Raw genomic sequence first — 14,335 nt, forward strand, 5'->3', positions numbered from 1 at the left:
AAATAATTTCAATAATGCAATGCAGTTATTATTGTTTCGCAGATCATAGGGATTTTTTTCTTCATCAGTGATAGGTGGAAATGTGCATGATTCATGAAGTCTATAGTTAATGTTTGTGCATCTTATATAGCAGTTGCAGTTTTCTACGATTAGAAAGAGTATATAAGTATATATTTCATAATACAAACCATATGATGGAAAGGGACAGCTTCCAGGATTGGTAAAATGGAATTTTATTTATTCCCAAAAGAGCATCCCGGCTAAGAATGTTTAAGTTTCCGTAAGACAATAATTTTCCGCGTAAGAAAGGTATCGTGGATATGATCTTCCCATTTTTCTTCAGAATTTAAAGGTACACCTAAGTGTTTATGATGATCAGTAAAGGTTAGGGCTTTCCCCTCAAATTTTACATCAATTAAAACATTAATGTTCACAGAACTACTGATAAATTATATATCTGTCTTATCAGAATTAAAAGTAACCAACCATGATTTAGCCCATGCATTTAAAAATTATCTAGATCACTATTCAAATGTTCTTGGAATAAAACAACAGAAGATTTAATAATGAAGTATCATCTGCAAATTCAAATTGACAAAAGATAGTTTCAAAGATATCAGCAATATCATTAATATAGATTCAATAAAACAAAAGAGGTCCAAGAATTAAGCCTTGAGGAATGCCTGCTTCATCTGGACTCACAATTCATCTTAAGTATTATACGATTATTATTTAACCAACAGGTAATTGGAATAATTAGATGTCCATTATAGAATTTAATTTTCCATTTTAATGAAAGAAAAACTTCGACGCATACAATCATTTCCAATTTGTCTGTGCGAAAGACCAAGGCTTGTTTATATTTAAAATAATTACTAAACTTCAGTGTCCTCTTATCAATCCGATCACTGAAAATTCGCTGAACGCATTTCCCTCTGTACAATATATTACAGTTTCCTTGTTCACAACTTCAGCATAACCAATGACGCAACAGTTGTCCAGTTCGCCGCATTATTTCTTGTTCATCAACATCCACCTCGCCACTGTGATTTGTGTAATTTCCTTTCAGAACACCACGGACTCATGGATACCACTTTCATCGTGTTTTTTGTTTGTTTACATCGATGACCTGATTTCCATAACGGATGGGGTTTCCTCTGAGAGGTCTTTTGTAAAATACACCACCTCCCAAGGCCTATATATACACACAGATGATCATTATTTCCCCATTTTCATGAGGTTACTAGCAAGAAGTGCAGAAAAGGACATCGGCGAGATATTACTGATATCAAAATTGACAGATACGAAATTAATACCAGTTCGTGTTTCAATTATCTCTAATGATATCAGAGACATATATGTATAGATATTGCGTCAATTTTCAAAAACATTTGATGATGATGATGATGATGATGATGAAAACGCATGTAATTTAAAATAGATAATAAAAAATATTTTAATAAAAATGATATTTCAATATGTAATAATATCCCTTCTTCCATAAAATACTGAGAAACTACACATTTATAATTAAGCGATAAACACCTTTAAAACTCATTCAAGTAATTTCATGTTCATTCATTTTTCTAAGAGGACCCATCGATACATTCATTCTATGTGCCAAGTTGAAGGGAAAAGGGGAGAGGTGTTCAAACGCCGATCTGAGGGTGGGTTGAAAAAATGCTCGTTTTCTGTATGCGTATCTGCACAGATATGAATATCGTCAGAAAAAGTTCGGACTGGTAGGCCTAGGCCCACCGTGTTTCCAATCGAACGCACCAATCTCCCCACTACTCCATAGGCTTACTTTCATTGAAAAAATCTTTTAAAATCGAAAAGTGAAATGCTTTAGTTTTCCCTAATAAGATAGTTAATTGTTGTTATCAAGCTTCACAAATAACGTGACGAAAACGTGTGGATTTTCAAAATGCTTCCACATATTAATTTTGTGGTGAAATTTTGGTTGACACCGTATTTACCTTCGGTCACATTTCTACGTTATTAAAAATATCCGAGTTGTTCCGAAAAAAGTTTGCACTTTGGTCAAACAAGCATGCAAGCACAAATTCTAAGTTGATCTAGCAGAAAAAGTGACAACATGTCGACAAACCTAGACCTTGCAACACACATTATCAAGTTTGGGGGTCAGGCAAATGGCAGGGACAAGTTATTCAGGTAATTATTTGACCTATTTATATTTGGAGCACAAAACATGCTGTATGTCGGTCAGTTTTGACACTGACAGGAGTTAGTATACCGGTTGTTATGTGACCCGGTATATATGATATAGACAACTTAAGTTAAATATATCATGTCCAGTATTTTGCTTACTAACTTCTTATTCACCTGGTCCAAAGGGCCCGTGAGATTATGCCCTGTCGCAACGTCCATCGTCCATAACCATTCTATTCTTTTTAAACCTTCGAACTAATGTGTTTTAGTTCTTCTACATGTTTGTAATAACCATTGCAGAGTGATCTTACTACAGTACATTGTATTTATACTGGGTGCCCTTGGCCTGGAATGCATGTACATGTACATTTTGTACTTTCTACCACTAGGCTGAAGGCAAATATATTAATGATAAATGAATGATAACAATGTTTGTCTTTGGAAGTGAAAACTTATATCAGGAAGCAGTCTCAATCAGGACATTTTCACTTTTCAGTTGTTTCTATGATTGTTTGGCCAATTTCTATCATAACTGATAATCTGTTGGTTGATACACATACATGTATGTATTTAATAATTAGTAACTCAGATGTAAAGATTATTAGTATCCCTACCAAGAATTAGTCCAGCATGGTGGTGTCAGGAATGTAGTTTTGGGTTTGTCCTTCCATTCTTTATCTAGTCTAGACTCCTACACTTTGTGTCATTGGAACTTCATACTTGGGGCATGAGTTCACCTAAGTGAGGCGGAAACTAATGTATCAAAAGTAGGTCATTTTGACCTACATTTGACCTATAGTTTTACCATTGACCTATAGCTACATAAAAAAAAAGATTGTTCCGGACAAATCTCCTGCACTGCATATGTCATTGGAACCTCATACTTGGGGCACGAGTTAACATCTATAAACCAAACATGCATGGGACATGGATATTTGATCGGTTTCCATAGGGTTCGGTTTGGGGAAGTTGATCGAAATGACCGGTTGAATTCCGGATATAATTGGTCAGATGATATTTTGTTAGAATGTATACCCGATTAAAAACTGGCACGTACGTACATGGAAAATTTGGTTTGTCTAAATAATATGAACATTGTGAAAGTTAATCAATGTATATATTGCAGAATATATAAGAAAGGCAAAAGACTATAACTGTAGTTTTAAACAGTATTTGTACATGTACGACTGCACTTTACGATCGGCCTATATTTTGTTACATCCGGTAAAGCTCCGTCATGGGGATGGGGCCGATATGGAATATTTTACACATCAAATAATATGAAAGGGTGTGAAGATGTTTTGTTTCAATATTAATTACAATTGATCAGTTGAAAGGGTGTGAAGATGTTTTGTTTTAGTATTGTCTTAAAAAAAACATGACAGGCTTCATTTACGATCACACAAAAACAACCCCCTTTGGGCCTCATTTAAATTAGATGCGAAACTTAGGCTTCTAGCTCTACTTGCATTGAGAAGATTAGCAAACTGTAGCGCTTTAATGAAATGTGGCATTGTTTCATAATTGCTGTGTTGATTATACACTAGGCCTACCGTCATAATGCCACCTTGGGGTATATATTGGATACCGATATAAATCACATACACGTATACTTAGGTCCCGAGACAATTAGGCTTCACAAAATACACGTCACAGGTGTTGTTTCATGGTTGACTGGTCTGACCTCGTGTCATAATCGCTCAGGTAAGGCCATGTTGCAGTTTTCAGAAGCAATTTTTGGTATATTTTAACAGGAATCGGACACAAAATCGGTTTGGTGTTCGGAATTCAGAGGGATCGGTATTTGGAAGTTTTTTAATAGTATAATAAAGAAGGACCAATTCCGTATAATGTCAAATCGTTCCGTATTCAGAGATGTTCTGTTTTTAGAAGGTTTGGTTTTCGGAAGTTGCATAAACAAGGCTAGATATTGAGAGATGATCGGATATTTACTAGTGGTGTAATGATTCATCGATGTATTGGATCGCAGAGTGGTGCATCAATGAATCGTCTATCCTTGATTTGTATCGCTATACTTAAAAATGTGTAGTTATCTCCCTTGACGAACATTAAGGGAGATGATGTTTTGTAGTAAACAACATGACTTACATTGCAGTTTCAGCAGCTTATGTAGCTGCCTGTTAAAGTTATTTCCAATCCAAATTATCGAAATTCAAGAATGCTTTGTAGGAAACATATAATGAATGTAGACAAAGACTCAAATATTCCGGAAATACCACATACAAAACATGACTACTGTACGATTGAATACCAGATATCTGATGGGTCATCAGCTTCTCATATACATATAATGTATTGTGATACGTATCGTATCGGGACCCCTTTATTGCAATATGAATTGTATCGCTATCCACCTTGCGATACACAGCTCTAATATTTACCCAATTCAGCACAGTCATACCGGGAGCATCTGCCCCATAAAACAAAGATATTTGAAATTCAAATTATGTTGTTTGGACATATTTTTACTATCCAAATACCAGATATCAAAATTACCAAGATAAGTCAATATTTATGCATACACATAAAACTTGAAACGTACTGATCAGTAAACCAAACGATACAAAAGGCTGGAAGTATTCCGAGGATTACATGTGTATAACATTATACTGAAAAAACAGTTTTAAAATGATTCAGTACAGCTATACCTGAAAGAATATGATAGGCCCTTGTTTATTGTATTGGGAGAATAAAATGAAGGTGTTTGATAAACAGGCCTACTTTGTATATCCCAAGTTATAAAAAAAAGATTAAAAAAAAAAAAAACAGTTCTGAAGTTGTAATCACTATGATTATAACCAGAGTGCAGCAGTTGTTCCCATACATTTACCTCAATATCTTAGTATTCATGCCACTTGTTACTTGTTTAAATTGAACTCTAATACATGTACAATTTTATTTACAATGACTTACCAAGTCACAATCTACATCAGACCTTATTTTGTATGTTTAGTGTTTCTAAAGATACATTACTCATAAGGAAACTGTAAACAGACATTTATTTTGGTCTAGCTGGCTACATAATCAAATAATTTATTTCAAATTATGAATATTCAATTTTTATAGAATGTAAATTGAAGTGCGTCCCATTTCTTGACCCATTGTGATGATATGTGACATTTTATAGGCTTGTCGACCCTACTGATCAATCTGACCTGATAAGGACATAGGTAAATTTTTCTGTTGAAGAGATAGTTTATCACCAGCAGTGCACATACTGTCATTATTGACATAATATTAAAAATGAATTCAGTTTTAAATGTTTTAAAGAATAAGACTTAAGTTAACTTTTTAACTTGGTCACAGTCTGTAAAGCCATGTAAAGGGTGAAAGCTGCTAGGTTGAAAGCATTTTAAAAAAAACCTGCAAGTTGACTGAAAATATATCCATCATATTCAGTATGTATATATGAATAAATAACAACAAATGGTAGGATGAGCCATTATTATGTCATGTACACATTGAGAGGTCAGAAACTGGGACACAGACTGTCACGCTCACCGATATATGGATGCGCTGTTAGATAGTATTGATATGAAGTGGATCCCACAAACTATGATATGTTTTCCTTTTACCAAATTTTCTCTTTATTAATTACAAAAGTTTTCATCAGAAAATCCGAGGAGTCTGATGTTATATTAAAATGCTTATCTGACTTTAGCTTAATGTGATTCTTAAGCCCACCACCATCAGATGAATTTCCGATTATTGATTTTAATATTGATTCTAAAAATGAAACTGATTTCCATCAATAGTCCTATGTGCCATTCCATAACTGATTGTTGTACTGGTTCAGGAGAATAATTATATAGGTACTGCCTATTGTGTTACATGAAACATGTACAATCTAGACAAAGTGTTTATACTTAAAGGTGCATATTTTTACATAAAAAATACCTGAATTATACTTTTATCAAACAATATCAATGAATGATTGTGTATATTTTGTATCAAATTGATCTGGAATAGACACATTGCGAAACAGATTTCAGGTTTTTTTTTCATCCTTCAAAACAATACCTATAAAAATATTGCTAAAAATAAATGTAATTAGTTCATTATACTGAAAGTTATTCCAGTAATAATAAGTAAGTAACATGAAACTATCAGAAAATAATTACTTGTAGTTACTGTTAATGCAATTGTTTGGCAAGAAGGTAATTCGTGTAATTATTGGGCAGGTAAAAAATCAGTCAGTACCAGAACTGGCTTGGGAAGCCATCCATCTCCTTTACTGGGACAATAGACAGGTGTGAAACTGTTAGGTCAGGTGGTTAATTAAGGTAAGGGTATCATTAACTGTCCTGCAGAGAACAATAGACAGGTGAGTTTATTGAGGTAACAGTAGTTGATTGTCCTGTAGAGAACAATAGACAGGTGTGAAACTGTTAGGTGAGGTAATTAGGGTAACAGTAGCATTAACTGTCCTGCAGAGAACAATAAACAGGTAACAATAGGTCTGTGAGTACAAATCTGTTCACCTGGGTAATTAGGATAACTGGAGTGATACTGTAAAGTGATATCACCTTTCTCTACCAATCAAGAGAGAGATTAACTGATCACTAAGCCAATCAACCAATCAGATTGTCCAGTTACAGTTCACAGTAAACAGTGATCAGTGGGCTCCACCAATGGGAGGACAAGGTAGCTGTAGTCTGAATTCCTGTTACAGGTGTCAGCCAATGACATACTACAATCTTGACACCCAAGCCAACACCTTTAATATAAAATAAGTGTCAAGTGTCACAAAATGTCACAAATCACTCAGCTGCCAAAGTTGACATCTGCCATAACCTGACACCACTCAGTGCTACTACCATGTCATTTGACGCCCCTTCACCGATGCCATTGGAGGTCACCCCTGAGACAACCTTGTCTGATATCATCGAAGCCACCATTCTTGATGGACACACTCAACTTGATGACCTGCTTGATTTCCTGTCAGAAGAAGTTCCACCACTGGAGACCCACCCTCACTGCGATACCACCACTACCCATCCTCACTGCGAGACCACCACTACCCAGCTCCACTGCGAGACCACCACTACCCGCCCCCACAACGAGACCACCACTACCAGTCCCCACTGCGAGACCACCACTACCAGTCCCCACTGCGAGACCACCACTACCAGTCCCCACTGCGAGACCACCACTACCAGTCCCCACTGCGAGACCACCACTACCCGCCCCAACAACGAGACCACCACTACCCGCCCCAACAACGAGACCACCACTACCAGTCCCCACTGCGAGACCACCACTACCTGCCCCCACTGCGAGACCACCCTTACCCGCCCCCACTGCACGACCACCACTACCCATCCCCACTGCGAGACCACCACTTCCCGTCCCCACTGCGAGACCACCACTACCCGCCCCCACTGCGAGACCACCACTACCCGCCCCCACTGCGAGACCACCACTACCCGTCCCCACTGCGAGACCACCACTACCAATGTCAAGACTTCACCATACAAGAAGTCCACTACTGCCCGTAGCCCTATCTCTGAATCTAGACCTGATTCCATCTTTAGTTTGTTGTCCTCCACTTCACCACCATCCACTCCTCTACTCAACCACCCATTCTTCTGTGAGTTGCGTTCTGTCCTCCTTGATGAGTGTAAGAAGTCTACCACACCCAACTCCCTTCTGTCTACCTTCCAACCCAAGTCCTACTCCACTGTGTCTGACAGAGAGCGCCGACTACAGCAGATGTTCAAGAGACTACACAGTGTCCATGGTGATGAGATCCAGCAACTGTCCAGCTTCTACCGATACCAGGCAGGAGCAGTGGAAATGGAGCGTCTAGAGAATCTAGGAGAGAGTCCCTCTACCTACCACCCATCCATCAACAGTTACTACGACAACCAGCTTCACCTCATCATGGACCGTGTGGAGACCAGCCTTGATGGACTAGACACCACAACCCGTGAGAGAACCCGCCACCAGAGTGAGCCACTGTCAGTCCCGACTCGTCCACTGTCCCGACCTGTCCTGTCCCGGAAGGCTGTCCGAGTGATGGAAGAATGGTACTACCTCAACACTGAGCACCCTTACCCATCACCAGATGTCATTTACCGCCTCGCCGAACAAGGTCACATCAAGGAGGAGCAGGTGAAGAAGTGGTTCAGCAACAAGAGGAGCCGTTCCCACAACACCAAGACACTCTCCGAGATCTCCAAGAGACGTCGTCGACCCCATGGATCCCCAGGCATGATCTACCTACCCAGCTTTGACTACTGTTGAAGAAACATTTTGTGATTCTGTTACATACTCTAAGTGCTATATGCTGTGACCTTAATATAGGTCGATATATATATTTTATTTGTTTAGTGCTTTGAATGTATTTTGTAGTGCTTTATATGAATTAGTGCTGTATTATATTTTGCTGTATGAAGAAAGTGCTTTATGAAGTGATAAGTGATTGATGCTCTTTAACTGTATTTTGTTCTTTAACTCCCACATGTTGTGAACCTGTTGTATATTGTTATGTGTTTTGTGTGCAGTATTATTTGATTTTCTGTCTTCAATAATTTGTATTCTGTTGTGTGTGCATTGTATGTTAAGCTGTTTAAGAAATGTATCTATCTTTTAATAATAAACTGTCAAAATTCATTATTGTACGAGTTATGATTTAACAAATATCTTAGTATTATCAATTCAGAATGTTGCATCCACCATTGTCTGCCATCTATAATATTTAAACTTCTCAAGTTCTACCACTGGGATTTTGTGAATTTCATGACCCTAGGGTCTCACGTTTGCCCCTGGGGAGGGGGTAAACTTTATTCTAGTTTATATAGGGAAATCACATTTTTGACTATTATTTGTTGGATTTGTATTGGAATTCATTCTAATCAGGTTCACATTAACAGCATGGGATAACAGTTTGATGGTATGCACATGTTGGCCCTGACTGACCCCCAGGGGCTGATTGGTGAGGCTAAAAAGGGTCAATTAGATTAACTGAAATATTTCAAATCTCAGATGCCTGTTAAGGCGCATGGACCTCTTGTCATGAGTAGGTTACCCATGTTCCCTGAATTTTCTCTATTACAAAAGTTTTCATTGAAAAATTAGTGCAGATAATTGGTTTAACTCTACAATACTTATCTGACTTCAGTTTAATGTAGTTATTTAGCCAACCATCATCAGATTTGAATCATTTAAATCCTCCTGCATCCATGATCTGTCAATGTGTCCATCTGTAAACAATACTTATTATCACTTTTTCTCACAAAGTACTGGGATCTTTCTCATATTTCATATGTAAGTTTCCCTTGGTCCTTAATTTTGCATATTACATTTTGGGACTGACCAAAAAAAAATATGGCCAACAGGCGGCCATCTTGGATTTTGTGTAGTGGTGGGCTGATGATAAAAAAAATGTTTTAAAAAAGAACAATGTTGATGATGATTTTTCAATGTCAATTAATTGGAAAATTTCTGGAAATGTTTGTAAATCTTTGGCTTCATGTATATATCTAATGTTACTGATGTAATGCTAATGTCTAAGGTTACTGATGTAATAAATGTACTTGAGATGTACACTGATTTTTTACAAAGGGGCAATTCTGTGCTCAATTCAGAAAACCAAATGAATTATAATCGATTGATTTTGAGTTTCTGATTCTTGATTTTAATATTGATTCTAAAAATGAAACTGATTTCCATCAAAAGCCATTCCATAACTGATTGTTGTTCTGGTTCAGGAGAATAATTATATAGGTACTGCCTATTGTGTTACATGTAACATGTACAATCTAGACAAAGTGTTCATACTTAAAGGTGCATGTTTTTACATAAAAAATACCTGAATTATACTTTTATCAAACAATATCAATGAATGATTGTGTATATTTTGTATCAAATTGATCTGGAATAGACACATTGCGAAACAGATTTCTGTTTTTTTTTCATCCTTCAAAACAATACCTATAAAAATATTGCTAAAAATAAATGTAATTAGTTCATTATACTGAAAGTTATTCCAGTAGTGATAAGTAAATAAACATGAAACTATCAGAAGATAATTACTTGTAATTAATGTAATTGTTTGGCAAGAAAATAATTACAGGTAATTAGTGCAATTATTGGGCAGGTAAAAAATCAGTGAGTACCAGAAGTGGCTTGGGAAGCCAGTCATCTCCTTTACTGGGACAATTTTTTGTAGTGCTTTATATGAATTAGTGCTGTATTATATTTTGCTGTATGAAGAAACATTGCGAAACAGATTTCAGGTTTTTTTTTCATCCTTCAAAACAATACCTATAAAAATATTGCTAAAAATAAATGACCTATTTAGTTCATTATACTGAAAGTTATTCCAGTAATGATAAGTAAGTTACATGAAACTATCAGAAAATTATTACTTGTAGTTAATGCAATTGTTTGGCAAGAAGATAATTAGTGCAATTATTGGGCAGCTAAAAAATCAGTCAGTACCAGAACTGGCTTGGGAAGCCATTCATCTCCTTTACTGGGACAATAGACAGGTGTGAAACTGTTAGGTCAGGTGGTTAATTAAGGTAAGGGTATAATTAACTGTCCTGCAGAGAACAATAGACAGGTGAGTTAATTAAGGTAACAGTAGTTGACTGTCCTGTAGAGAACAATAGACAGGTGTGAAACTGTTAGGTCAGGTGGTTAATTAAGGTAAGGGTATAATTAACTGTCCTGCAGAGAACAATAGACAGGTGTGTTAATTTAGGTAACAGTAGTTGACTGTCCTTTAGAGAACAATAGACAGGTGTGAAACTGTTAGGTGAGGTAATTAGGGTAACAGTAGCATTAACTGTCCTGCAGAGAACAATAAACAGGTAACAATAGGTCTGTGAGTACAAATCTGTTCACCTGGGTAATTAGGATAACTGGAGTGATACTGTAAAGTGATATCACCTTTCTCTACCAATCAAGAGAGATTAACTGATCACTTGGCCAATCAACCAATCAGATTGTCCAGTTACAGTTCACAGTAAACAGTGATCAGTGGGCTCCACCAATGGGAGGACAAGGTAGCTGTAGTCTGAATTCCTGTTACAGGTGTCAGCCAATGACATACTACAATCTTGACACCCAAGCCACCACCTTTAATATAAAATAAGTGTCAAGTGTCACAAAATGTCACAAATCACTCAGCTGCAAAAGTTGACATCTGCCATAACCTGACACCACTCAGTGCTACTACCATGTCATTTGACGCCCCTTCACCGATGCCATTGGAGGTCACCCCTGAGACAACCTTGTCTGATATCATCGAAGCCACCATTCTTGATGGACACACTCAACTTGATGACTTGCTTGATTTCCTGTCAGAAGAAGTTCCACCACTGGAGACCCAGCCTCACTGCGAGACCACCACTACCCACCCACACTGCGAGACCACCACTACCCGCCCCCACTGTGGGACTACCACTACCCGTCCCCACTGCGAGACCACCACTACCCGTCCCCACTGCGAGACCACCACTACCCGCGCCCCCCACTGCGAGACTACCCACCCCCACTACAAGACCACCACTACCCGCCCCCACTACGAGACCACCACTACCCTCCCCCACAACGAGACCACCACTACCCGCCCCCACTGCGAGACCACCACTACCCGTCCCCACTGCGAGACCACCACTACCCGTCCCCACTGCGAGACCACCACTACCCGTCCCCACTGCGAGACCACCACTACCCGTCCCCACTGCGATACCACCACTACCCGTCCCCACTACCCGTCCCCACTGCGAGACCACCACTACCCGTCCCCACTGCGAGACCACCACTACCCGTCCCCACTGCGAGACCACCACTACCAATGTCAAGTCTACACCATACAAGAAGTCCACTACTGCCCGTAGCCCTATCTCTGAATCTAGACCTGATTCCATCTTTAGTTTGTTGTCCTCCACTTCACCACCATCCACTCCTCTACTCAACCACCCATTCTTCTGTGAGTTGAGATCAGTCCTCCTTGATGAGTGTAAGAAGTCTGCCACACCCAACTCCCTTCTGTCTACCTTCCAACCCAAGTCCTACTCCACTGTGTCTGACAGAGAGCGCCGACTACAGCAGATGTTCAAGAGACTACACAGTGTCCATGGTGATGAGATCCAGCAACTGTCCAGCTTCTACCGATACCAGGCAGGAGCAGTGGAAATGGAGCGTCTAGAGAATCTAGGAGAGAGTCCCTCTACCTACCACCCATCCATCAACAGTTACTACGACAACCAGCTTCACCTCATCATGGACCGTGTGGAGACCAGCCTTGATGGACTAGACACCACAACCCGTGAGAGAACCCGCCACCAGAGTGAGCCACTGTCAGTCCCGACTCGTCCACTGTCCCGACCTGTCCTGTCCCGGAAGGCTGTCCGAGTGATGGAAGAATGGTACTACCTCAACACTGAGCACCCTTACCCGTCACCAGATGTCATTTACCGCCTCGCCGAACAAGGTCACATCAAGGAGGAGCAGGTGAAGAAGTGGTTCAGCAACAAGAGGAGTCGTTCCCACAACACCAAGACACTCTCCGAGATCTCCAAGAGACGTCGTCGACCCCATGGATCCCCAGGCATGATCTACCTACCCAGCTTTGACTACTGTTGAAGAAACATTTTGTGATTCTGTTACATACTCTAAGTGCTATATGCTGTGACCTTAATATAGGTCGATATATATATTTTATTTGTTTAGTGCTTTGAATGTATTTTGTAGTGCTTTATATGAATTAGTGCTGTATTATATTTTGCTGTATGAAGAAAGTGCTTTATGAATTGATAAGTGATTGATGCTCTTTAACTGTATTTTGTTCTTTTAACTCCCACATGTTGTGAACCTGTTGTATATTGTTATGTGTTTTGTGTGCAGTATTATTTGATTTTCTGTCTTCAATAATTTGTATTCTGTTGTGTGTGCATTGTATGTTAAGCTGTTTAAGAAATGTATCTATCTTTTAATAATAAACTGTCAAAAGTCATTATTGTACGAGTTATGATTTAACAAATATCTTAGTATTATCAATTCAGAATGTTGCATCCACCATTGTCTGCCATCTATAATATTTAAACTTCTCAAGTTCTACCACTGGGATTTGTGAATTTCATGACCCTTGGGTCTCACGTTTGCCCCTGGGGAGGAGGTAAACTTTACTATAGTTTATATGGGGAAATCACAATTTGACTAATTTTTGGATTTGTATTGGAATTCATTCTAACCTGGATAATATTATCAGCATGAGATAACAGTTTGATGGTATGCACATGTTGGCCCTGACTGACCCCAATGGGCTGATTGGTGAGGCTAAAAAGGGTCAATTAGATTAACTGAAATATTTCAAATCTCAGGTGCCTGTTAAGGCCCATGGACCTCTTGTCATGTGTAGGTTACCCATGTTCCCTGAATTTTCTCTATTACAAAAGTTTTCATTGAAAAATTAGTGCAGATAATTGGTTTAACTCTACAATACTTATCTGACTTCAGTTTAATGTAGTTATTTAGCCAACCATCATCAGATTTGAATCATTTAAATCCTCCTGCATCCATGATCTGTCAATGTGTCCATCTGTAAACAATACTTATTATCACTATTTCTCACAAAGTACTACTGGGATCTTTCTCATATTTCATATGTAAGTTTCCCTTGGTCCTTAATTTTGCATATTACATTTTGGGACTGACCAAAAAAAAATATGGCCAACAGGCGGCCATCTTGGATTTTGTGTAGTGGTGGGCTGATGATAAAAAAAAATGTTTTAAAAAAGAAAAATGTTGATGATGATTTTTCAATGGCAATTAATTGGAAAATTTCTGGAAATGTTTGTAAATCTTTGGCTTCATGTATATTTCTAATGTTACTGATGTAATGCTAATGTCTAAGGTTACTGATGTAATAAATGTACTTGAGATGTACATTGATTTTTTACAAAGGGGCAATTCTGTGCTCAATTCAGAAAACCAAATGAATTATAATCGATTGATTTTGAGTTTCTGATTCTTGATTTTAATATTGATTCTAAAAATGAAACTGATTTCCATCAATAGCCTTGTGCCATTCCATAACTGATTGTTGTACTGGTTCAGGAGAATAATTATATAGGTACTGCCTATTGTGTTACATGTAACATGTACAATCTAGACAAAGTGTTTATAC

At 38.2% G+C, this 14,335-nt stretch overlaps 1 protein-coding gene across 3 annotated transcripts in view; it reads left to right on the plus strand.

Moving 5' to 3' along the window:
• Positions 1-2,030: 2,030 nt before the first annotated feature.
• Positions 2,031-14,335, plus strand: part of LOC117334047 (peroxisomal membrane protein 11B-like) — a 28,670-nt gene continuing 16,365 nt past the window's right edge. For all 3 annotated transcript variants that reach the window (XR_004534027.1, XR_004534026.1, XM_033893472.1), the window contains exon 1: positions 2,031-2,175. Coding sequence is in view for 1 of the 3 variants with exons in the window: in XM_033893472.1 (XP_033749363.1) it covers positions 2,099-2,175 (77 nt within the window). In the remaining 2 variants the exon portion in view is untranslated. The remainder of the gene's footprint in view (positions 2,176-14,335) is intronic.

Source organism: Pecten maximus, chromosome 9 (genome assembly GCF_902652985.1).
Source record: "Pecten maximus chromosome 9, xPecMax1.1, whole genome shotgun sequence".
NCBI classification, from domain to species: domain Eukaryota; kingdom Metazoa; phylum Mollusca; class Bivalvia; order Pectinida; family Pectinidae; genus Pecten; species Pecten maximus.